The sequence below is a fragment of the Limanda limanda genome, chromosome 11 (assembly GCF_963576545.1).
Source record: "Limanda limanda chromosome 11, fLimLim1.1, whole genome shotgun sequence".
Taxonomy (NCBI): Eukaryota; Metazoa; Chordata; class Actinopteri; order Pleuronectiformes; family Pleuronectidae; genus Limanda; species Limanda limanda.
In genome coordinates, this window is record NC_083646.1 from 14,682,290 (window position 1) to 14,707,064 (window position 24,775).

A 24,775-nucleotide genomic window follows, 5' to 3' on the forward strand; every position below is an offset into this window, starting at 1 on the left:
CTGAAGTCTGGAAGAAGCTGACATGAACAAAACACAGTGTAGAGTGTGTAAATTTGTACATATGATTTTCATGTTTATTGCCACCCAAGCAATTTATTTATGGCAAGAACAACTCTGCTCCTATGATGATCAAAGGCTTGAATAAAATGTTCGATGATGAGCTTCAGAAAAGTCTCTAAATGGATGTTAAGATGAGAGCTTTATAAAATATTGTCAAAAATGATCAAAAATTAACTTTGTAACTAAACTTATGGCCACATCCTTATAGTACTTTAGGTAATAAAATTCTAATTTGAGCATCTGTAGTTTGACAATTCTCCAAACAACATCTGCTGATGAAAATCATGTGTTTTTACTGAAAGCAGGGGGCGACACGGTGCTGCAGCGGTTAGCACTGTTGCCTCACAGCAAGAAGGTTGATTAAGGGCCTTTCTGAGTTGAGTTCTCAATGTTCTGTGTGAATGTAAGAATGAATGGTTGTTTTTCAATAAAGTGCATTACACTGTCAATCTATAAAGGGTGTACCCCCCCTCCTGCTTAATCTCAGCTGGCATTGGTTACAGCCCCTACACACGACCCTTAAAGTATAAGCGGTATAGATAATGGATGGATGATTGAAAGCACTAGAACTATTAAGATCGGCGAGACCCACCCGTCCCCTTGAAGCTGCACCAAACTTCAAACACTCATAAATATCAGTTCCCACATGTGCCGAATTTTTTTCCGTCAAGATCCATGTATTATTCCCTGAGAAATCGGTGAATATGTTGAAAGACACCTTATCCCCAAATATGAAAGAAATTTATGAAAAGAATTCCTGGATCGTCCTTCTGATCCTGATCCACACCAAACTTGAATGGGTTCTTTTCTGAGTCATACCGTATCCTTCCACCAAGATTTGAGATAACCCCTCACATGATTTTTCTTTCTCACAAACATCAAACCAACCAACAACATACAGGGGTGAAACATAAACTTCATTGGCATAGTTAAAAATAAACTGCAAAATTATTGCTGATATGGTTTATTCCTGCTGTTAAGTTTGCTCGCAGCATTAACATGAGCAGGGCCGTGCAGGGCTATCTGTTTTTTTTCAAAGTCATAATAGAGTTTCAATGTCGTATCATAAAAAATACATGCACATAATAAAATAAGTAATCACGAGGCAAACAAAGCTATTCCTGGTGTATTACCATTAGTATTGAGATGTTTATTAATATTTATAGTCTACTTCACACCATTACATTTGCATAGTTTTGCTCGCCACAATATGGCTTCTAAAATTGGATGTAGGACATTTCCTCCAGATTTGCAAAGCGGCGGTAAAGTATGATCTCATTACTGTAATTATGTTTACACGCACAGTGTTTAAGAGATTCAGCGTAACTCATTCTCAGAGGTTATCACAGGTTGCTTGGTTTCTATTCTCAGCCTCCGTCTCATAAGAAATGACTCAGGATACAAACTAGTTGTATGAATATCTGAGAGGTTAATAAACATTACACACGTCTCCCCACCCCCCCAACCCCACACCCCCCCAGCTGTTTGTATTTTACTCAGTCTTTCTGCATCTGTTTGTCAGTGTGTCCACATATTACAGTATGTCAGCTGCAGAGAAGTGAGATTCATTGTGCTGGTGTGTGAGGGAGATAAAACAGAAAAACAGCAGAGGAGAGAATGAGAGGGAGGGAGGGAGATCAAAAGACGATGGGAGAGTCGGGGCCTGTATCAAAAATGAGGTTGGAAGGCTTCCCCTCCTCTCACCATCCGCCTCTCCCCTGATCATCGACCCTGAGGAGAATAAACTCAATCCATGTTAAATTATAGATTAAGGCCCGACTCTGGCGATGGCTTGGCAGCTGGCGGCTGCATGCATGTCGAGCCGGAGCTGAGTTTCACACACTTCTGCTGCTGTTGTTGCCTCATCTCGCTGCCTTATTAAAATCAACTTCAAACAACCTCCACAGATGAATAACATGGTTTAAAAGAGACTGTATGAATATGTAAAGATTCTCTTTTACAATGTGCTCTCTGTGAGGCCGGGGTTGTGTTCTCCATTGCGCTCTGTGCGCCGTGGACGTGTTAACCTCTCACATCACTTTGCAGGTCACAAGTTTTTTTCTCACTGTTTTTTAAATTTTTTTTATTAACAGATAAGCTTTTTGTTCTTTTAGCTCCACGACAAGAGGAGATGAAATGCTAAAAATGTGTCGCTTGTTGTATAATAGAAAGAAGAACGTTATTTTTTACTCTGCCCATGTGGTAGATCTTGCAGCGTGAGGGAATTAAGTTTGTTCTGGAGATGGATGATGTCTTAAGAAGTATTTATTCTCAGAACTGGATGAGTCAAAGAGAGCAGGCTGATACAGGAAGTTAATAAGTTAGTTGTATGTCATCAATAGAGTATTAAGATCTCACCATGTGGCCACACACCATTAGTCTTCATGTGGAGCTACAGGAAAAATATATCTAAACCTTGTCTCATCTCACAAAACTATTGTTGTCTCTCCTGAATCCCTCTCACAGAAATACTATTTACCTTCATCCAGTTATTGTCTATGAAGCTTCCTCACTCAACAGTGAGTCCTGTACGAATGCTGCAAGATACAGAAACACTGCCTTGTTTCCACGTAGACCAGCTATCACTGGTCTGCATAATGTAAGAAAGCCAAATAGTCATATTTTTTTCATCTGCAAACAGCTAAAAAATATAAATTTGCTCATAAAATCAAGTTTGAAATAATACGCGATCTGAATTATTTAAGAAAAATAAGTCAAGTTGTGATAAACAGTAAATTCCAAACAGCCAAATCACTGACATCAGTTTGTTTTTTGTACGAATGTCTACTGAGTTGTTTGGAGGAAATAACATTTGTCACAGATTTCCTGTTTATGCATCTTGATTCGTCATCCCTGCAAATGCATGAAAACCTTCTCTGCTACGTCAGTGGAGGCACAACAGCATGCAAAATTACAGATAATTTTCATAACTCAGCCTTGAAAAATGTGTTGTATATCCCTTTCTCCAAAAAAGAACTGCCTTTCCGAAGCCCAGCTCAAGTTTTTCACAATCTTTGAGCCAAAAAAAATTAACCAAAAAGGTTCATTGTTTATGTCCCACAGACAAGACACTACCACGAGAAGTGAATTCATTCTCAATTTCTCAGAGCTCACACTAACTAACAAAGGCTGTCCTCTCTTTAATAGTGGAGTTTCATTATCAATACCTCCCCATGGTACTTCATTGTGATATTCATTCTTGCATTTTATTTCATCAATCATGTAATTAATTCTGTAAACATAATTTATAGTTTACTTTTAACTGGCATATATACCAAAACATTTAGTGCTGTATTCGACTAATTCTACAGTATTCTATTTGAGTCACAATAACAGTAATCGTTAAAACGAAAAATGCACAAATTATAGAAAATACCACAAAAGATCGGTTTCAGTGCCACAGCATTTTATTCACAAAACCTCATCTGGAGTCAATTTCCTCCCTTTTATCTAAAATGTGACACATCCCTGTCTTCTCTGAGAAGCTGTTTTTAGACTGTGTATAAATAGCAGGAGAATATGCCAATTCTACATCTTGCATAAATATAGTCCGGTGTATGAAAAATAACGAATGTATAATTTTGGTACAGTCTGTGATCGAAAATAGAAATCTTTATCCGTCCTCAACGACAAAAGTAATAGTAGAGCAACAATATTGTCACGTTACAACACTTGGTATCTACCTTTACAGCAGTTTCATGCAAAGCAAATCTCATAGGGCATTCAAAGGCATCGAGATAAAATCCAGTGTCTATACATCAATTATGATACATGCAGTTTGAACATAATCAGCATGCGGTCCGGTCTGAATTAGTGATGATAAATCACAAACTAAAGAAACACAGTTTATACTCTACAATAATGAAATCTTCTAAAAGCAGAGCTCAGTCTCGTAGAGGTTTTTCATGCTGTTGTGTGCGGTTTAAAGATAAACTGGAGAATGGAATGAGCTAAACTTTGCTCGGCTGATGCATATTTATAAAGTCAATGAGTAAACCAGTTACTTTAAGAAGCACAGGCAAAATAATATAATTTTCTCTATCTAATCCTCTGTGTCATCACTTTTAAAGGGATAAGGAGGGTGTACGCGCACATGATGCAAACATAATACACAAGACCACAGAACAAGTCGACGGCTGGAGGCTCAGGTAACAGAAAAACAACGCCATGCAGCCAAAGGTTTGCAACTGAGGTAAGAAAGCATATCGGTAAGAAACATTCAGGAACAAGCTCGAAGCTCTGGTCTACATTCATAATGGCAGCAATCATAGTGACAGGGAGAAATCACAGTGATTCCTTTTGTTTTTCGTAAAGGCATTTGCAAGGGGAGAGTGTGTTCGAGGCAGTTCCCATTCAAAAGCATTACTGTTATACATGGCCCTCTTTGGTTTCATCAGTTCCTCACTCTTAGATGTCTTTAGATAGATAGATAGATAGATAGATAGATAGATAGATAGATAGATAGATAGATAGATAGATAGATAGATAGATAGATAGATAGATAGATAGATAGATAGATAGATAGATAGATAGATAGATAGATAGATAGATAGATAGATAGATAGATAGATAGATAGATAGATAGATAGATAGATAGATAGATAGAGAGAGAGAGAGAGAGAGAGAGAGAGAGAGAGAGAGATAGATAGATAGATAGATAGATAGATAGATAGATAGATAGATAGATAGATAGATAGATAGATAGATAGATAGATAGATAGATAGATAGATAGATAGATAGATAGATAGATAGATAGATAGATAGATAGATAGATAGATAGATAGATAGATAGATAGATAGATAGATAGATAGATAGATAGATAGATAGATAGATAGATAGATAGATAGATAGATAGATAGATAGATAGATAGATAGATAGATAGATAGATAGATAGATAGATAGATAGATAATATGGGAAACTGCCCTTTAGAGTGTGATAAACAGGAATTATTCCTGCTCCTGAGTCTAACACAGTGACACACTTTTGGTTAGTGCATGTAGAGCATTAGAAAATCACAGGATGCATATGGGAAAAGTCCCATGCGAGTCATTAGAAGGGATAAACATACTTTGACACTTTCTGTGCTTTACTTCTTTCCTGCAGGTGTCGTGCTGTCAGCTGACAAATCGTCACAGCACTCTTCGCTCTCTCTGCACCTCAGAGCCTGGCTGCACTTCGACTTGGATCCAAACTCAACAGGCCTCACAGTCTCAGTGGACTCTTGGTGTTGATTGGTCTCTGCCTCCTCGTGGGGCTCGGGACTCGGATCTGATTCCGTGCTCTCAGTGGACGTCTTCTGATAGGTCGAACAGAGATCCTGCCACTTCTTTCGATTGGCATCAATCTCTTCGACCATTGGCTCCAACTTCACATTGAGCTTCAGCAGGCTCTGTGCGACACACAGGATAGATCTCCAGATAATGCTTTTACATTCATATGAATCATTATCTTAGACATTAAGAGTTACCTACCTGGTAAAGCGGCTTACAGATCCCATCTATCCACTCCAGCTGTAACACCGGTAGTTCATCTTTCCGATTACGGTCAAATATGGCCTAGAGAGAAGTGATACGCTTCTGTCATCTATTAAATGGTCACAATGAGTATATGCTGTTCACGCAGCATAAAGATTTGAAATCTTCATTACTCACTGCTGGGGTCAACTTCAGCTCTGACCTCTCCCTGTCACCTTGCTCAAAGAATTCACTCGTCACCAGCTCTGCAACCTTGAGACATTCATGCAAATCATTGATATTTCATTAGTTTAGTTAGTTTGGGTTCGTTCTGTGCCCTACACATTATGTCCCTTGACAGTTTAAATCCTGACAAAACATGTTGCTTACATCGTGACTCAGGCACACAGGGAAACATGTCTGAGCAAACATTGTGGGAAAGGAAGGGAAACATCCTGGATGAACATGCATGAACATTGCTGTATCCTAAAACTATTAGTATGAAAAAAGCGGCAAATGCAAACTGTTTACATCTCTAAGCCTTCAACATGAAAGATGTGAGAAACGATGTAAACAGGACTCTAACCTGTTTGGAGATCTTCCAAGGACGTGTGACGGCGCCCAGGTCGCATGCTGTCATTAGCATAGATCTGTAGATGGTATCAAAGCTCAGGTTTAGCACTTGTTATGGTCTTCCGATGTAACACGAACAGTTTTATTTTAACTAAAGATAGAAACCTGAGAACTTCTCTGTGTCCTTCATCCGTCCAGCTGTAGTCTCCGGAGAGAACACACTCAAAGAACTTGTTCCGGCGCCTTAGAATCCAAAGAGGCAGTCAAAGATACAGAAAATGTTATGCAACACAGTTTAGCAAAGGCACTTCACATTTGAACAGGAAATTTGATTACGACTCTTTGAATTGCTGGCAAGAATTTATCAAATAATCTGCACTAAGCTTTTGCAATCCATGAAAAAGAAAACTTACTCAAAGTGCAAAGTAAGGTCTGTGGAGAGAATAGCCTGCTTCAATAGTTGCATCATATTGCTGTATTCCTTGGAGCAGAGGTTTGCAAAGATATTGTGTCCCTGTAAAAAAAATACAACAGCATACACACACACACACACACAGAGAAAAGCAAGCAGGGATGAGTAGCAGTGTCTCCTCGAAGCCAATGCATTGGCTAAGTCATTGCTCACTGTCCAAGCAGCTCCCATTATCGATGTTAATTTGCAATGTGCATAGACTTTCTCTGTCCTCTGTTCAAACAAATCAATATAGAACTGAGTGGCCGATGATCAAATGAAGCAGACTTGTAACATCACTATAGTGATCGCCGCTGCCACTTAACATCAGAGGTTTGATGCCCGAAGCTTAACCTGGTCGTCCAGAGTTCTATGACACAACATGTTGAAATAGTTTACAAGAAAGGGATCTGACAGTGGCTTTTCCAAATATTCATTTCAATTAATATTTAACACTTGCAGTGCCTGACCTCACTTTGTAGGATCATGACAGCGTGATTGAAGTGGTGATGCTCCAGTGTGGCTGACGTTCCATAGAGCAGAGCCAGAGCCGAACCTGTCCTGCAGGGAACAACAGAGCAGTGAAGCTTTCAGTCGCCAAGCAGACGTCTGTTTGACATCACACTTCCGACCTGAGCAACTCACTTGGCTTGAAAGGCGTTGTTGGTTCCCCGGTGGTCCAAGTCATGACAAAGGCAGCCAACCATCAGGGCCAGTATCTCTGCCTCGGACAGCACATCTTGAAAATTGGCCGTCTGCAGAAGGCAAAGCAGATAGACATCTTCTTATTCGTCTATACAGCAGAGGGATAGAGTGGGATAGGATAGGATATGGTAGGAAAGGATAGGACAGGAAAGGCTGTGGTAGGATAGGGTATGGTAGGATAGGATAGGATAGAATAGAGTGATGTAGGATGCAACAGGATAGAGTAGAATAGGGTAGGATATAGGATAGGGTAGAGTATGATAGGGTACGATAGCATAGGATAGGATAGGATAGGATAGGATAGGATAGGATAGGATAGGATAGGATAGGATAGGATAGAATAGGATAGGATAGGATAGGATAGGATAGGATAGGATAGGATAGGATAGGATAGGATCGGAAAGGATAGGATAGGGTAGGATAGGATAGGATAGGATAGGATAGGATAGGATAGGATAGGATAGGATAGGATAGGGTAGGATGGGATAGGATAGGATAGGATAGGATATGGTAGGAAAGGATGGGACAGGAAAGGGTGTGGTAGGATAGGGTACGGTAGGTTAGGATAGGGTGATATAGGATGCGACAGGATAGAATAGGATAGGATATAGGATAGGGTAGGATAGGATAGGGTTGGATAGGATAAGATAGGATAGGATAGGATAGGATAGGATAGGATAGGATAGGATAGGATAGGATAGGATAGGATAGGATAGGATAGGATCAGAAAGGATAGGATAGGGTAGGGTAGGACAGGATAGGATCGGAAAGGATAGGATAGGGTAGGATAGGATAGGATAGGATAGGATAGGATAGGATAGGATAGGATAGGATAGGATAGGATAGGATAGGATAGGGTATGATAGGGTAGGATATCATAGGATATGATATGATAGGATGGGATAGGATGGGACAGGATAGGATAGAATAGGGTTGGGTTTTGGGAGTGAGAATAGTTTTTGGATTTTTGCGATTCTCTGTGCAGACCTGATCACACAGGAAAGTTGATCATTTGTCTCTGAGGCTTTACCCAAATTATCCCTCTTTTGAATTCTCTCTTTTCCTCTGATGTTGCCTCATAATGATGTATTGTTCAGTGACTGACGGCTAGTCTGTATGATGGTAAGTCCACTGAGACTTACATTTCTCATGACAGGTTTTAAAAAAAAACCTCAGCATGATATCCTCCTTGAGGGTCTAAGTTTTGATGGTGTCCTTTGGTGGAATTTTGTCTTTGCTGTATTAGACAGTTTGACAGTAGAGTCTGAAAGCAAACACGAGGTTGTGACTCAAAACGTTGGTATGAGAGGAAGTGGAGACACACATCTTAGAAATCTGGGTCAATTTAGTTTTAAATCTGTCTATTTTAGGGCCTGGATAAAAACTTAAGTTTTAACTTCTTTAACCCTTAACATCCACTATCCTTCTTCCCTGGCCATCATATAAACAGTATATATTTTTTACGGGCTTCACTTTAGTTTAAGTACTGTGATGTTTATAATGAATTAAATATTCAAACCCAGGAGCCCCGCTCCCCTCAAATTCTGCCTGATATGCTTGAAACTTTTGAGATGTTCACTGCAATTCAAAACTAAAGTTCTGTGGGTTTGAACAAAGTTGCTGACTGAATACACTGCAATGCACACACATTCGAGTTGACTTGAAGTATCTTGAAACTTACTGTGATCATAAGAAACATGCACTGGGACACATTGAAAGCATGCCTCCAGTTATGGTACACCACAGTCCGATAATTCTTCCTCACAGTCAGGAGCCAGCGGCATAAAACCTGAAAAGAAGACACATATCCAGGTGATATACATACATACATACAAACATATGTACACACATGCACACCTATAGTAAATATATGCATACAAATATCCACATTAGTCATACATACATAATACATATTAAAGGACATTTTCACCTCATAGTCAATTTTAAACTTTTGCACGACACCAAGTTCCAGAAACATTCTCAGTGACGCAGTGATCATGGCGTCATTGTCCAAAGAGAAGTCGTTGAAGTAAAACTCATCGATGCCTAACTCACTGCTCAGGGGGATCTTGGCTGCCTTGGGGGGAAAGGACAGAGCTGTCAGTCACACGCTGTCAGCAAGGAGGTTGTGGAGAATTAAAACAAACCGAGAGTAGGCTTAATTCATGTTCCACTACTGACAGACTCTAGATTGAAGTCAGTAAATCATAATGCAAACATATAAATGTTATTTTCTTCATGTTTTTGCAGAGGATTACCTTGAGTCTGTCAACTTCTACCTTGGAGCAGGTAGCATGGTAGGACAACATCTAAAAAAAGAAACACAAATCGTGCAAAATAGTGAGATATAAAAAACTCTCAAGACCACAGTAATTAAAGCAGCTGATAATACATGTTTGCCAAGAATTTTGATGAAATCCAACCCTTCCTAATTATCTTGTTACATAATCAGGATCAAACAAAGTACATATCTGTTTTAAACAAACTTGTTGATACTTTTTGTGTCTCCTGACAGAAAGAAATATCGATCCGATGTTAAAAGAAAAAGCAGACATATGTGACACAAATGCGGCTTTGATGGGATGTGGACACATTGGCACATGTATTTATGAATTATTGATAGCAGCTGAAATATTAATGGTGGAGAAGCAGAACTGTGTTTGCTGAAGGATAATGTTACAGCTCGGGTTATATAACGGGCAGTGGAGCAGAACACAGACGGCGACACTAATAGATGTGAGGAGCCTCTGATATGATTAGCATTAATCAACGACACCACTCTCTTACATAACCTTCATTCTCTTAGCCACTCATTTTTATAATAGATGTCAAGGACTGGGATGAAATTAGATTCGGAGTAAAGTTTGGAGAGATGGATTGAGAATCATTTGAACAAACCAGAATGGTAACCCAGTATTTATCTGTTTATTCATATCAATGTTGTTTGTGCAGAGTTCATTTGTAGTCTCATTGGCTGATCAATTAGACTTTATTTATACTTGCTTTAATGGCTAATATCCTTTAAATACATACTTAACTTAAGTGACTGTAGCAAGAAAATAGGACATTTCATAAATAGATTTTATTTATCTGTTCACCTGTGTATTGTTATAAATATAATGATTTAGCGTAGAAAAGTTATATACACAACAAAGAAACATAATATTGTATTGTATTCTCTACAGTGGTGAGATTCGTTTTAATCACTGTACTTACATCCAGTGCCACAGACTGCTTGGCCCAAGTCTTCTTAACCTGATTGTACATCATCGTGTTGTTTATTCCAAGTCCACAGAAAATGACGAATGCCTTCATACACAAGACAAGCCAGAGAAAAAACAACAACACATTAAATGAACTAAATTGGCATCTCCAGAGTAACCATGTACAGCAAATCCAAAGTCTGGTCATGCAAATCCGAACAGAGTTCTATGTATTTAACCTCAAACAGTCTCTGATCTGCATCATTGAAAGTCTTCCTGTCCAGTCGGTTCAGAATTTGTGCGACCCCTGTGGGAAGAAAAGGCACGCATCAGTGACCAAGACATGAACACTGGTTTCCATTAGAACAAATAGATTGTTTCTGGTCAACGTACCAATTATCTGATGAGTTCGATTCCAGATCGGGACACATAACACTGATCGGATGTGAAACCCTGAGGCATGATCCGCCTGTGAAGAGAGGAGTCAGTGACCGTGGAGAAAGACCGAAAGCAGTTCATGTTAGAGAGATGAATATCTTTGTGTGCGTGGCTCTAAAGCAGGTTATGGCACAAACATTTCATCCACTAATGTTAAAAATCATTTTACGCAAACAAATTCACCAGTGTTTATGAAAACTGTACAAATTATAACTTGTGATGTGTGTGTGTGTGTGTGTGTGTGTGTGTGAGCTTTTAACAGGTCAAACAGGGACAGTGAAAGGTCCAGACCTCAGCATCAAAGCGCGGGTCCTGACACACGTCGCTGATGTTAACGGGCAGTCCCGTGGAAGCCACCAGCTCAGCAATGCTGTTATTGATCAGCCAATCAGAACACGACAGCTTCTCCAAGCTGATGTGGCCAGTGATGCAACAGGAAACAAGTCAGTTAAACATCAAGAACAACAGCAGCAAATAGTTCAAGTTTCTTACTGGAAATGCACCAAAGAGTCATAGATTTTCATGAAATATTCTTTGTATCTTATATCCATGTGTCCTTTTGCATCTTATATCCATGGTTACCACGTCTGTTGCTTTAGTACCCCCCATGAGCTAAATAACCAACCTGTCCGACTGTACCCAGTAATTTTTATAACCTTCGAGAGTTTCACCTGATGTCACGGTCAATGTTGCACAAGGGCGACATGAGTTCAAACGTCTTGGAGAACTTTACAACCTGCAAGAAAGGACAGGAGTTGCCACAGTGAGCGCATTTAGCAACAGAGACAGGAGAGGTTTGCACTGATAAGGAATGAGGCGCCTCACAGGTGAGTCGATGTCCTCCAGGAGAAGCACAGAGCAGCGTTCACACTGCAAGAGGGTCAGAGCTCGCTGCATGATCTTCCTCACAATCTTCTCCAGGTCGGTCTGCTCCTCAAACAGGTCGTTGACCACCTCCAGCAGAGCCTGAGGAGAAAAGCAAGGGACACATGGTCACCAGTGTTCATTAGTAACATCTGTAGTTAAGCACTTAGAGATAAAAATAGGAATTTACTATTTATCCTCCAGGGGCTATAAAACCAGTAAACATCTATTTTCTCCATAAATGCACAATTTGCAACTTCTCACCCTGCTCCTGTCATACTCCTTGCGAGACTCTGAAAACAACTTGGCATTGGAAATCGATATTCCACAGAATGGTAGATACATCTGCAGCACCTGAGAAAAAGTACAAAAAATAGGCAGGTGGTGAAGAGCATGCATAATCTATAAATGTGAGCTATTTATATGCTAAAAGAAAAGGCATAAAAGAAGAGAAAACAATGTGTGTTGATGGGGGCGGTAGGTCACGATGGAGTCGGCTGTTTCTCTGCATGAATTCCTCTCCAACAGATTCCCTGTTAATGAAGTATTGATGTCGAGAAAGACACCATTTAAGATGCCAAAGGCCTAGAAATGTCCAGATGAGCTGACACATCTCGATGGAGTCCTTCTCGTCTATTCTCAGGACTAGTTTCTGAAGTTACTTTGCCTCGGCTATATTTAGTGATTTTATTTCACTTTCATATGCACAGAAGACTAAAAATGCTGCTGCTACTACAAACTTGGTTTCTCTGAAGTCAAAGTCAGAGAGCATACTGTATGAATTAAGAATAAATGAATTTACACAACTTTATCCTGCCACCTTGTGGACAAACTGTGACACCTCTGGACACAGGTGAGTAATCTGATAATGTTTCTTACACACTGTGTGTACATGCTTTTGTTGATTTTAATGTATCTACCTGAAATGAGCACATTAGACTTTTAATGACCTTGCTACACGCACATGCAACAAGAAGCCAACACTATTCACCTCACAATATATTGGTTGCTCATCAACAAACTGAGGAAAGAAATTCCTCGGCTGTATGAAATGTAAGCAACGTTATAATACATGCAGATTCTAGTAAACCTATTTGAAGTGAATTTCTCAAGGGAGTATTTGACAATGTATCCTCTCAAAATGCATTTCCTAAGTGTGTGGTTGTGTGTGTGTGTGTGTGTGTTGCACTGCCAGACATATTTAATGCTCCACACTCAAGTGAGAGTTGACCTCATCTCTTCACATTTGTCTGGTAATGTGTTTCCCAGGGAACACTTTGCCCCTACTCCGCAGCCATTAAAAAAGAGAAGTACAAACAGTGTTTTCAGCTGCATGGCTAAAGCGTTCCTGTGCAAGTGTGTGTGTGCGTGTGTTTGTGTGTGTGTGTGTGCGGTGTGTGTGGGGTGTGTGTGTGTAAATGGTGGTGGGGATTGAGTGGGAAGGTACACTATTCTCCACAGAAATTATAACTCCAGCACTAAAATAAACCGTAATGGCCAAAACTATAACTTCAATAAACCTGGAGAAGATAATAAAATACAATGTGAATGCCACAACCCTCCCTGGTAACATGAATTTTATTTTTGATCAAGCAAGAAACATTATATCCTCCTCACCTTCTCATCATCCTCAGTGAAGGGGCTGCCCAAGGGGTTCTTGTTTATTGCTTGCACGACACCTATGACCTCTCCATCACTGTTGCAGATGGCCAGGCAGAGGATGGACTGAGTCTTGTAGCCGGTCAACTTGTCTATTTCATCACTGAAGCGGTGATCCTGGGAAAAGGAATCCCACAAACACACTTTACACATCCATGAGCCAACATGAAAACATGCATCACATTCCACCTTGCAGCCCTGTATGACCATATTTAGGCACCACTGTCATGCACAATAAATAAGTTGTGATTGTTTGGGATTTAAATCCACGGCTCTAAAGGAGGCCTCTTGTTTTTAAGCTGAAAACTATAATACCCCTCCTTCCTTGACACATTTCAACACTATTGCAGTAATAGGCCTGGACCTCAGGGGGATCTGCATCATGTTGCCTTAGCCTCCCCAGCAGCCCAGGGCCATGATATAATGATGTGGTGCGCAACTGGTAGCGGATATAGACGAGATCTAGCTTGTGGGAAGCTGAGAGACTCGCAACGCTTGCTTCCCTGCGTTGTTGATTTTTTCTTTGAAAACTATAGAGTGAAGTTATTCTTTATTCTGACATGTTTTAGGTAATTAATCGAAGTGTTTGTTCAGTTTCTTTGAGTGGAGCGCGAAGCATCGTGCGCAAAAAGTTTCATCCCAGAATGGTGGCACAACTGTTCCCAGCATTGCCCAGCATTACCAGTCTCCTCTGGCAACACAACGACCTCAAAGACAACTCATTAAAATGTGTCGCACTCATTTTGAACATGTGTGGATACTTTCATGTGACCAAAGGGGAGAGTCGCCTGCAGCAAGGACTCACTGTTTATGTTCGTGTTTTCTCCAGATGCTGCAAACACAGATCTGGTTTTCACTTGGGTCATAAATCATAAATCAACATCTTAACTCTCTTGAAGTATCAGTGAATCTGCCCAACTTTGGTCCAGATATTAAACGTGTAAATATCATCTGGATGATTGTGTGCACCAGGCTCACATTTACCTGATATGCATTTGGGATGTTCACAGTCTCCCCGTGCTCTGCCACATACCCAATGATCCCCTTGCCCCACGGCACCTGCACCTCATTGGAGTGCAGTCTGCTGGAGGATGGTCGGACCGTGGTGCCCGAGTGCACGTCGAAGAACTTGGACACCAGCGTCCTCTTGTGCGCGGGTCCCTCCACGAGGAAAAGCGAGCACCTGTCTGCGTCCACCAGGATGCACACGTTGATCAGGATCTTATAGCTCAGGTTGGTCAGGTCCAGATCGTTGGAGATGTCCTTCACCAACTCCAGGAAGAACTCCCGCTCGTTGGTTTCCTTCAGTCGGTATTTGTAGTCGATGGCGCTGGACGCGTACTGGGGCACGCTGACCCTGGACTCCAGCAGCGCGCTCAGGATGTGCGCGGTGGTCGGAGGAAGGGAGCTGGCTTTACGCAGGAGCGCACGACGCCTCACGCTGGACTGGGACTCGTGTTCGATGATGCTGACGTGCTCGTCGTAGGTCCGGTGCGCGGTGGTGGCTTTGGACCGGGCGAAGTTCCGTCGCAGCTCCATGTGGGACGACCTGCGCCGGAGCCCGTCCGGGTTGCCGGACCACAGCGGGTCCCTGTGGCAGGCGGCGCCGCGCTTCTCATCACTGGCTGGGGACGCCTTGGACGGCTGATGCTCCTTCAACCACCTGCTGACCTGGTCACACTTCGCCTTGCGGACCAGATACTCCTCGAAGAGATCCGGATGGCAGTCCAGGAACGCTTCTATATCCGAGAAGTCAAATGTTGTCATGGTGAGAGCAGCTGTGAAGGGCCAAGTGAGAGACTTCTAGTGTGGATGGAACAAGACTTTCTGGTCGAATGGTTGAGAAGAGAGGGGAGAGAGGAGAGAGGAGAGAGGAGAGAGGAGAGAGGAGGGAGGAGAGAGGAGAGAGGAGAGAGGAGAGAGGAGAGAGGAGAGAGGAGAGAGGAGAGAGGAGAGAGGAGAGAGGAGAGAGGAGAGAGGAGAGAGGAGAGGAGGCTGCAGCTGAGCTTGTCAAAGAAGTGATGTCCTCATAAAATTTTTCTTCATTCACCCCACATGAGCTCGTCCATCGTGTTCTCTTGTGAAACACTGGGAGCACATGTGGTCCAGCACGTCCAGTGTGTCTGATGGAGAGAGAGGAGCTACAGCTGTCAGTCAGGGAGATGAAGCTGTGTCTCTGGAGTAGAACAACACAGCGCCTATATAGCCTCAGTAGAGAAAAAAAAACTGCAGGGCAGTGTTCACTCTCTCTCTCTCTCTCTTTATTCTACACCACCTGAGACTCTGTGCAGGGCTCCAATCACAACCCAGCACCAATATGATGTTTTATTTTCATTGAACACGCGCAGCCAAGGCACTATTTTCATATGTAGGCTCATATATAAACATATGTACTTATACGTGTGTGTTGATATAGATATGACAATGAGAAGGGTGGTCTGCATGTACTTTTGTACTGCTTGTTCTTCCATGATAGATAGATAGATAGATAGATAGATAGATAGATAGATAGATAGATAGATAGATAGATAGATAGATAGATAGATAGATAGATAGAAAGATAGATAGATAGATAGATAGATAGATAGATAGATAGATAGATAGATAGATAGATAGATAGATAGATAGATAGATAGATAGATAGATAGATAGATAGATAGATAGATAGAGTGGCTGTAGAGGTATGAAAGCTGCAGCTCTGACAGTCAAACTAACTCTGAATAACTCAGGGAAACAGGATATGACTGAATTGATGGAGAGAATGAAAACAGTGAAAGACTATAATGGCACTCAGTCGAGCCCATATCTCTGCCAAGGCCAAACAATCCGACACACAACTGTCTAACTCTTGTAATGAAAAATAAGAGGAGCAGGGAACATGCCTGATATTCGCTAGAAACTCTCAACACCATATGCAAGTCAGATTTTGTTTAACATCATGATCGTAACCACTGCATCCTTGGTGCAGGCAGAAGACTTTATGTTTGCACAATTTTCACTGAGTTGCATGCAACTGGAAAAACACTCATGTCACATATTAAGATGTCAGAAGAAGCTGCTTAATATGATTTGCATCAAAGTATTTCCTATTTGAGGGGTAAACACATATGTGTGTTATCGCAGGGTGATGTGTGGCCTTGCAATTAGAAGATTACAATACTGTTTCTTTCATACTCCCACCTTCATTTTCATTTTCAAACACACACACTAACACATAAAAAAAATCCGTCTTTGGTTGTGAAATGTTTTTTTATTTTTTTACATGAAATTAATGAAACATCCTCCAGAGCTGTGTGCTTTGAGGTGCAGGTTCACAGGTTCATCTTTTATTCTTTCATTCTCGGCTCGCATGAAAGAAGCGGTATGAATGTCTCCATAAACTCTGTGAAGGAGATCGTGCTCGATGTTTTATAAAAGTGTTGCATTTTTAACTTTACCAAAACCAAATAACACTCAGCACTCAAATACTCTCAGGCCTTAGAGTATTCGATGAGTGCTAGTAGATTTCAGAGGTTGTTGGTGCCCAAAGATAATATTTGGGCCTCTGGCAGCTTTTTAGATGGAGTAAAGTTAGTTTGCAACAATGCAGAAAATAAAAAAAAATCATCATGAGAGAGGTGCATTCATTTCTCCCTATATTCCTGATGTTATTGGTGAGGTACCTATATCTACTGATTAAGTTGAATTTCTGCCGGTGTTTGAAACCCTCTGGGCATCAACCTGAATCCGCACAATAACTTAATATTAGGGAAATCACTGCGGGCCGCGGCACATTTATAATGCAGCAGCAGGAAATGTAATCTGGAGAGCGGCAGTTCCGCTGGGGCAGAGCCGGGGTAATTGGTTACTGGACTTAGCTCAGGCTGCTTGATCGCACTTGTGTGTTTTTGCAGAGACTTTGGACAAGGTCTCGTGGGAATCCCAATTAAAAAGCAGAATGCAGAATGTGGGTCTGGTGAGGGTCAACAAACAAGGTGAGGTTTGCTGCTCGGAAAGCAGCCGTGTCATGTCCAAGGAAAGGCAGCTGCATTGATTATAAGTCCATCCCTGATCGGTTGATTGACAGCTGGTATTTAGGTGCAGTTTTCAGGTTCCTGGTGTCTTCAGGAGCAGATCAGCTTGTCCTATTTTAAACAGCCTGACTTCTTCTTTCCTCACTTTGAGTGATGGGATGAAAACATTATTTTCTGCAAAAGTTACACGGTGTGTTTTCTTTTGTCTCGGATGAGTTTTTGATATTTCTTTTTCATTGGTTTGAATCAGAATCTGCTGATTGTTTGTTAGTTGTTTACTGTCAATCAAATCTGTTCTAATCACCCCCTCACAGTCCTAATGAAGCAGATTAGCTGAGTGTGTGTTGGCCTTTTTAATACACAGACATTGTGTTTCATAGGTAGCTTGTTTGGTCATGATTTTTTAATGTTGTTGTGAATTATTAACATATAAAGCCAAGCTATTAGGGGTTTTTAATATAATATAGTCATTAAACAACATTGTATGGACTGGGCACTATTAGGCTTCTTGGGTTCCCTGGATAAAGTAAGTTATTGTTTCAATTGTACCTTATTTTTTTGAGTCTCATCAAATTAAGTTTAAGGATTAATACAAATCCTTTGAAAAGTTTAGGGAACCCTCCAGAGACACTGCTTGTATTTCATTGGTGTTCTAACTTTAATCAGAGTCGGATGTGTTGTAAAGCTATGAGTTGGCCGGTATTCACCAGAGACAAGGAAGAAAAACGTGGCTTGTGGTACAGTCATTAGCACAATCACCTCACAGCAAGAAAGATCCATGTTGAAATCCCAGTTCGGCCGAGGTCTTTCTGTGTGGAGTTTGCATGTTCTTTGTTTTTTTTCGGATACTCCGGTTTTCTCCCATAGTCCAAAGACAAGCAAATTGCCTGTGATACACCAGCGACCTGTCCAGACTGCACCCTGCCCTCATCCAATGTCAGCTGGGATTGACTCAAGCTCCCCCATAACCCTCAAAGAGCAAGCGCTCCAGATAATGGATACATGCTCAAGGAAGAAACTCACAGCAGCACCATGGACAGCGCACATCTAGCCTGCCACCAAAATCCTTGAAGAACTCATTCTACAAATTGAGCACAAAATGTCTGAATGAGGTGAAAATTGTCCCTGAATCTCTCTTTGAACATGATTTTTTTTTGTCAGTGTCTGCAGCACATTTAACTGTTTCTATGACAATGACAATGAAACGTGACTCCTGAAACCAAACCCTCCTGCACACAGCTTGTATCTGGTGACAGTGTGTGCTAGTCAGAGCCAACTCCATTTTCATTTCAGCGCAGCTTTAGTTTAGTTGTATGAGTTTACCAGACTGTGACTGTGTAATATGATCAGATCCACACTTGATAACCCGGTGACATGCAGCAATGAGCAGTGATTGGATATGAAAATACTGACACTGACAATCTTGATCTCTATAGTAACTACTCCTGCACTACTGGAACATAATGAATCACAAGGTTACATGTACTTAGCAAACTCAATGATTGTGTGATGTTGCTTCAGTGTTTTGTTTTAGTCTCACAAAGGACTTTAAGGCCACACCTCTGCTCACACACTTGATGCTGGGGGTTGGATTGTGTGTCACTCACTGAGATCCCATTGTTTATTGTAACACTGTCACTCTGACCGTTCCAGGAATTCAAACCCATGTCACAGGCCACAGGCGAAGACGAGGGAGTCCAGTTCTGTGAATGTATCCTTGAGGCTTTCCACATTTATTCTCCTGGACCTGAACAATGACGGCTGTCGGTATCTGCATCGGGAGGACGGAAGAAACTTGTCTGGATTAGTTTCTCGGCATTCACAATAAGGGGTAAAATAAAATCTATTCAATCAATTTTGTTCTATGCCCCTATCTTTGAGTAATCGTTGTGCAATTATTTCATAAATTAAACTATAACGTGTGCTGTAATGCTATGTGTGAACGTACTGTCAATTATATAAAGCAGGTCAGGGGTTGCAACAAGTCATGGAAAATTTAATTAAATGAATGCTTATGGTAAAACAATAAGACAAAACAACATTATTGATTAGCAGATGAGGTTTTACCACAGATTCAACTTAATTACCTCTGCCAACAAGGTCATGTCTTTAGCACCTCCATGTGTTGGTTGCTTGCTTGTTTGCCCATTAAATGGCAAAAATCCAGACAATGGTCAAGGAATGTTTTTCCAGTCTCTGAAATATTCTGATATGGGGTTGTTTTTTGAAATTTTCACAGATTTTCCTGGAATTATTCCTCCAACTTGATGAAAAAAATCAGGCACATTTAGAGGACTGATACCTATGAATCTGTGCAATTTGTTTGAGCTTGATTGAGCTCAAGGGGACTCGCAGGGAGGTATGCTCTCTTCTGACTGCCATTCAAGTTTGTTAACTTAACCTTCATGTACTTTTCTCTCCTCAGTATTTCTTACTTTCTGAGTCAGAGTCCCAGCAGCTAGATGGAGCCGGATTCTTCACTTACATACAACGTCCCTTCTGATTTAAACAGGCGTTATCCCTGTGACTATGGAGGCGCCATTATGTCTGAGTGAGTTTAGTAACATTCTGCATAGAAAAATCTAAATTAAAAATGTGATGCATCAAATGTAGTTGAATAATATTTTACTTTCACAGATATATCACCAGTCCAGAGCTTTATACCAATACTGGCAAAAAGAAAAGTAAACTTCGTCTCAATGACCAGTTGTAAGTAGCCATTGATTTACAATAATTCAAATATAATTCAGATTCTTCAGTAGTGATACAAAATAATACGTGTTGTTTTTGTGTTATTGTGTCGTGTCTTTTCTCAGAATACCAAAACCAACTGACATAAATGTGGCGTGAGTACCTGCATGAACACACATTCTTAACGTGTTTTCCTGTGTCTGCCTCAAACATTGGAGACTCTTTATCTTTCTTTGTTTTACAACAGGGAAAAAATGTCACAAATTCCAACTCTAAGGGAACATCCCTACTCATCCCACATCTCCCGGTTTGCAATGTTCCCATCCTTCCAGTCACCAGACGACCCGGTGACAGGAGTCAGAGCTGCCTCCCAACCTTACCCCAGCCGGCTCATCCCGAACAGTGCACCAGACGTCACTCTGCAGAGCAAAACGTTTGGTAAAAGTGACAAATATTGTGGCAAAATTGGATATCAAAATAGATTTCTACTGAGAAGTCTTGAAGGTGTCTCTATTTTCATATAAAGGTGGCCCATATAGACATGAAATCTTGGAGACGCCAATAAAAACCAAGCAGAAGGCCGTTAGGTGGACGGGAGAACACAGCTTCCGGGATGTGAGTAATAAAATACATGGCTTCATGTTGTCGATGTCAAGTTAATCAATAATTTAAATACCTCACCGACTTCCTCCAGCAGTCCGACGCATCGAAGGGGGAGAACCAAGTGTTCTACCCGACTCCTCCAAAGACGGTCCTGCCCAACCCCAAACTGCGTCACTGGGATTTGTCTTTATCTGAGCGGACGAGCAACATGTTGAAAAATCTGGAGAGGACACACTGGATCACCTCTTACCAAATGGACTACAATGGTACAAGCCCAATAATTAGATATCTTTTTCACTTTGAAATCGATAATTAATAATCTGCCATTTAAATTTGATATTTTGAAGAATCTGGGCCAGCCAATCCTTTGAAAGTAGATGACTTCGAGGAAAAAACGAGACTCAGTGGGATCATTTCACACACTGCAACACTGGTAAAACACTCACAGTGTGTGTTACCTTTACAATAACATAGGTACAGTGTGCAACATTAATCTTAATGAGTGTTTTTTTCCGACAGAGAGAAGGGTCTTATCCTGTGTTTGTTCCCTCAAAACCAAAACACGCATGTAGAAGAAGACAGGGGAGCCACGTGGGGAGGAGCACCTGCAGTCCCACTGCTGCTGAACTCCTGAATACATCCTCAGCTCGACAGCAAGGAGCCGCTACAGCTATTATAAACCAGCTTAGGCCACAAGAGATCACAGCTCAGCATAATGAGGCCCCGGATTTAAATCCAAAGGGCCACAGTTGGTCCTTTGGAGCACAGAGGGATGAGCCGTCCCAGGGGGCTTCACGCAGAGTATCCATGTCACAGAACAACCAAGAGGCAGATAGATCACAGCAGAACTTTAAAGTTGCAGGTATTGAATCACTTACTGAGTCACTATCAAGAGCCCCTTCAGAACTGCAGAAACCAGCAGAGGGCAGAGAGCTGGCACACGGCATCTCTAACCTCGGCATCCTGCAGAGGCCTCGTGTCCTGCCCGGCATCCGGCCAGGCGACAGCGCTGGGACTACGAGTGGAGCAAATGCTCTCCTGGACCTTCAAAATTCATTCAGTAAGACGGCAGCACATCGCAGGTTCAATAACTCTATCACACATGCTGCTGTGGACCTGAGGGACAACGTGGTCACAGGGAGACAACACAACTTCTACGGGATCAACTGCTGCTACTTGCATGGATAATCTCATTGCGATATATTTTGAATCTCTATGGAAAAACCAAAGTGATATTTTAATACCTAAAATTTGATCAATTACTAAATAGGTGGATAGGTCACCTAATGTCATCATAATTTAAATGTTGAACTTTGAAAATGATCTAAACTGAATGTACAAGGCTTGATTTCCTCTCTTTACATGTTTCATGTTATGTAAAGAGATGATGTTAATTGTTAATTCACTCTGATTTTAACACATTGCTTGCATCTTATTGGCAAATTCACACACCAAAATTCTGAAATGAAAAATTCTAACCTTACACTACACCTACTTAAGCTTCTAAGAGTATCCAATCTGTCTAAGTGGGTTATGTTCTTTCGCAAAGGATCCAATCTGCCTCCAATACAAGAGGAAGAAATATCCCTACTAGCCTGAATGTTAAAGTTAAAAAAAATCCTTTTTGACTAAATTTTTTAGATCGTTATTTATGAATCTTTAATATATCTTTTTTAAATATTTGACACTTACTAATACATTTAAAGGTGTTTTCATTCCAACTTTACCACCACAGTTAGGAATGATTTTTATGACAATGTAACATGTTGAAGTGTTGGATCTTTGGTCTTTGACTCTTTTTCTTTGAGCAACTTTACAGACTGTTTTTATACTTCTACCTTAATCAGTCAGGTCTATCTGCAAACATTGTTAATTTGCTCTTTTGTTGCCCACATTTCATTTGCAATATTCATTAGAGTCCAAGGTGTATTATACAATAATGGTCTTATGTAAGGCTCCCATAAGCCAGGGCCCATTGTAAGAGTAAAATAAAAGAAACAGCCTTCAAAGCCTCCACGCTTCACATCCAAGAAACATTCTGCAGCAGTCAATTCATCAGGCTGCACAGATGAATACTTTGATCCACTGTAACCTTTCATATTTTTACAGGGAGGAGTGTTCGTATTCAGCTGATTCCCCCTCACCCCCCTCCCCAATATATAACATGACACAGGTCACCTTGCAGCATTGTGCTGCCAGTGTTACGGAATCCAGCTCTCTTTGTTGTAGCTGCTGCAGTAACCACCTTGGCTCCATGATGTAAAAGAAGAGGAGGAGAAAAAAATACCTCTTCGCACATAATCTGTTGCTGACTTGCTGCTGTGAAAGGTTTTTTTGTGAGAGTACGTCCTTGAGCAGCAAGACTGCAACCTTCAGTGATAGAACCCTTTCTCATTCAGAGGTTCAGAGAGACAAGGAAAAGCAGATAACAGCTGTTTCAAAATTGACCATTATGAATGTTCTTGCTGAATATTGCAGACAATCTCATACTGTGAGGTTTTTATTCATAACAATGCAACACCTTAACAGCAGCTAAGATAATAATGTTTTTGTGTTTTTTTGTCAACAAACATGATTAAAAAATGTACTTAAATAACATTTATTATCGAATAGATCTTATAACCTGTGTAGTCATTAGGTCAATGCTCCTCTTTTATATCAGTTTATATATTTAACAGATTATTTTGCAATGTGACTAAATTTCTTTTATTGTGAGGACCGATGAAAATCTGTGATTCAGCCTTTTCTCCAGCAGGTGGTGGTATATAATCATTTAAGCCATCACATGATGTTATTTTTGTTTCTGAGAATATTTCTTGTTTCTCATACCTTTTCATTTGTATCATGTTATCATGACATAATCAGTAAAACATACATATTGCTGTTATCCCCAATTTTTTTTTTATTATTTGAATATCAGCTCCATATCTATGTATATACAACCATTAAAGATTAAAATACATTTGCAGGTAGTCTATATGATAAATTAAAGGCTCCATCAGTAAAAGAGCCATTTGCATTGTGGTGACCGTGGTCTTCACTGTTTGCCCTTGCTTTTGGGGATACTCCTCGACACGTCACGGAAAAGATGCTGTCAATGACACGAGCCCCGCCCCCTTCCATGTGACGCCATCTGCTGTCCTTCATTTCGATTGGACGCGGCAGCAGCCTCTCACGCACCCCCCTCCCTCCTCCACTCGCACGGAGGCGGAGAGGGTGATGCTGATCAGAGGGGCCCGATGGTGCAAGTGTGTGCATGTCAGAGTGGAGTCAGGGAGCCTGTGTCGCTTCAGGCTGTAATTTTGAGTTTCAGCAGCTTTATCCTCCTGCACCTGAATATTCTGTTTTCAAGCTCAACACCTTCAGGACCTGGAGGTCACATCTCTGACTCTGCCAAGGTGAGTGATCCTTACTGATGTTGTTTTTACCAGATTAAAGTAGGAGTTGTCATTCCCTCTGGGGTCAGCAGTAGGATCAGGTCAGCTGAATAGTGATGTAGAAAAGTGCATCTAAAGTGAAGTTGCCAAGCTCTTTATGTGACTGAAACATTTTGCAGCAGTTAAGTGAAATCTCCTCAGACTGAAGCTTCAAAGTGAAACAACGGCAAACTAACTGCATGTAATTCACTTCAAACCCTCAATTAAACCTACATAATACCATGTTTTGCATTGTTCAAGGTAGGTACAGATCCTGTCAGTCTCCATGGAAACTCCACGAGCCCACCTTTGCTTTTATTCTTCCAGACAAGTAAAGGCAAGTTGTGGAGTCTGCCCGCTTCCATATGAGCTTTAGGTCTGTGCATTCTTTCAGTGCATCTCAATCTCTTCATGAGTCAAAGACTGTTTCTCTCATGCTGAGTGCATGTAGGTGTGTGTGATACAGTGAGCACCATGATTCACTTTCAGATTCAATCAAGGTTTGAGCTCAGCATCTCAAACTCTCCACAGAGCGAAAACAGGAATATGGAGGATTTCAGATGGAGGAGAAGTTATCAGCACACCGATAATTACAAATCTGTGTAAATCCACCGTAATGATGGTGATTCCAGTTCTGAATAT

The 24,775-nt window shown here is 41.0% G+C and overlaps 2 protein-coding genes across 2 annotated transcripts; one reads left to right on the top strand and one right to left on the bottom strand.

The window, feature by feature from the left end:
- Positions 1-5,150: 5,150 nt before the first annotated feature.
- Positions 5,151-15,177, bottom strand: pde11al (phosphodiesterase 11a, like). The gene is made up of 20 exons (XM_061081626.1): positions 14,395-15,177; positions 13,369-13,527; positions 12,016-12,105; positions 11,713-11,853; positions 11,559-11,623; positions 11,179-11,299; positions 10,843-10,918; positions 10,689-10,756; positions 10,463-10,555; positions 9,505-9,555; positions 9,177-9,323; positions 8,928-9,035; positions 7,187-7,296; positions 7,012-7,102; positions 6,504-6,604; positions 6,256-6,333; positions 6,104-6,167; positions 5,716-5,790; positions 5,536-5,619; positions 5,151-5,453 (listed from the first exon to the last, which is right to left on the bottom strand). The coding sequence occupies exons 1-20, from the start codon at positions 15,175-15,177 to the stop codon at positions 5,151-5,153; spliced, it is 2,808 nt and encodes a 935-aa protein (XP_060937609.1).
- Positions 15,178-19,885: 4,708 nt separating this feature from the next.
- On the top strand, positions 19,886-21,905 carry LOC133014553 (sperm-associated microtubule inner protein 4). Its single transcript, XM_061081820.1, has 8 exons — positions 19,886-19,974; positions 20,061-20,132; positions 20,240-20,269; positions 20,362-20,552; positions 20,641-20,729; positions 20,809-20,983; positions 21,065-21,150; positions 21,237-21,905. The coding sequence occupies exons 1-8, from the start codon at positions 19,886-19,888 to the stop codon at positions 21,903-21,905; spliced, it is 1,401 nt and encodes a 466-aa protein (XP_060937803.1).
- Positions 21,906-24,775: the final 2,870 nt, after the last annotated feature.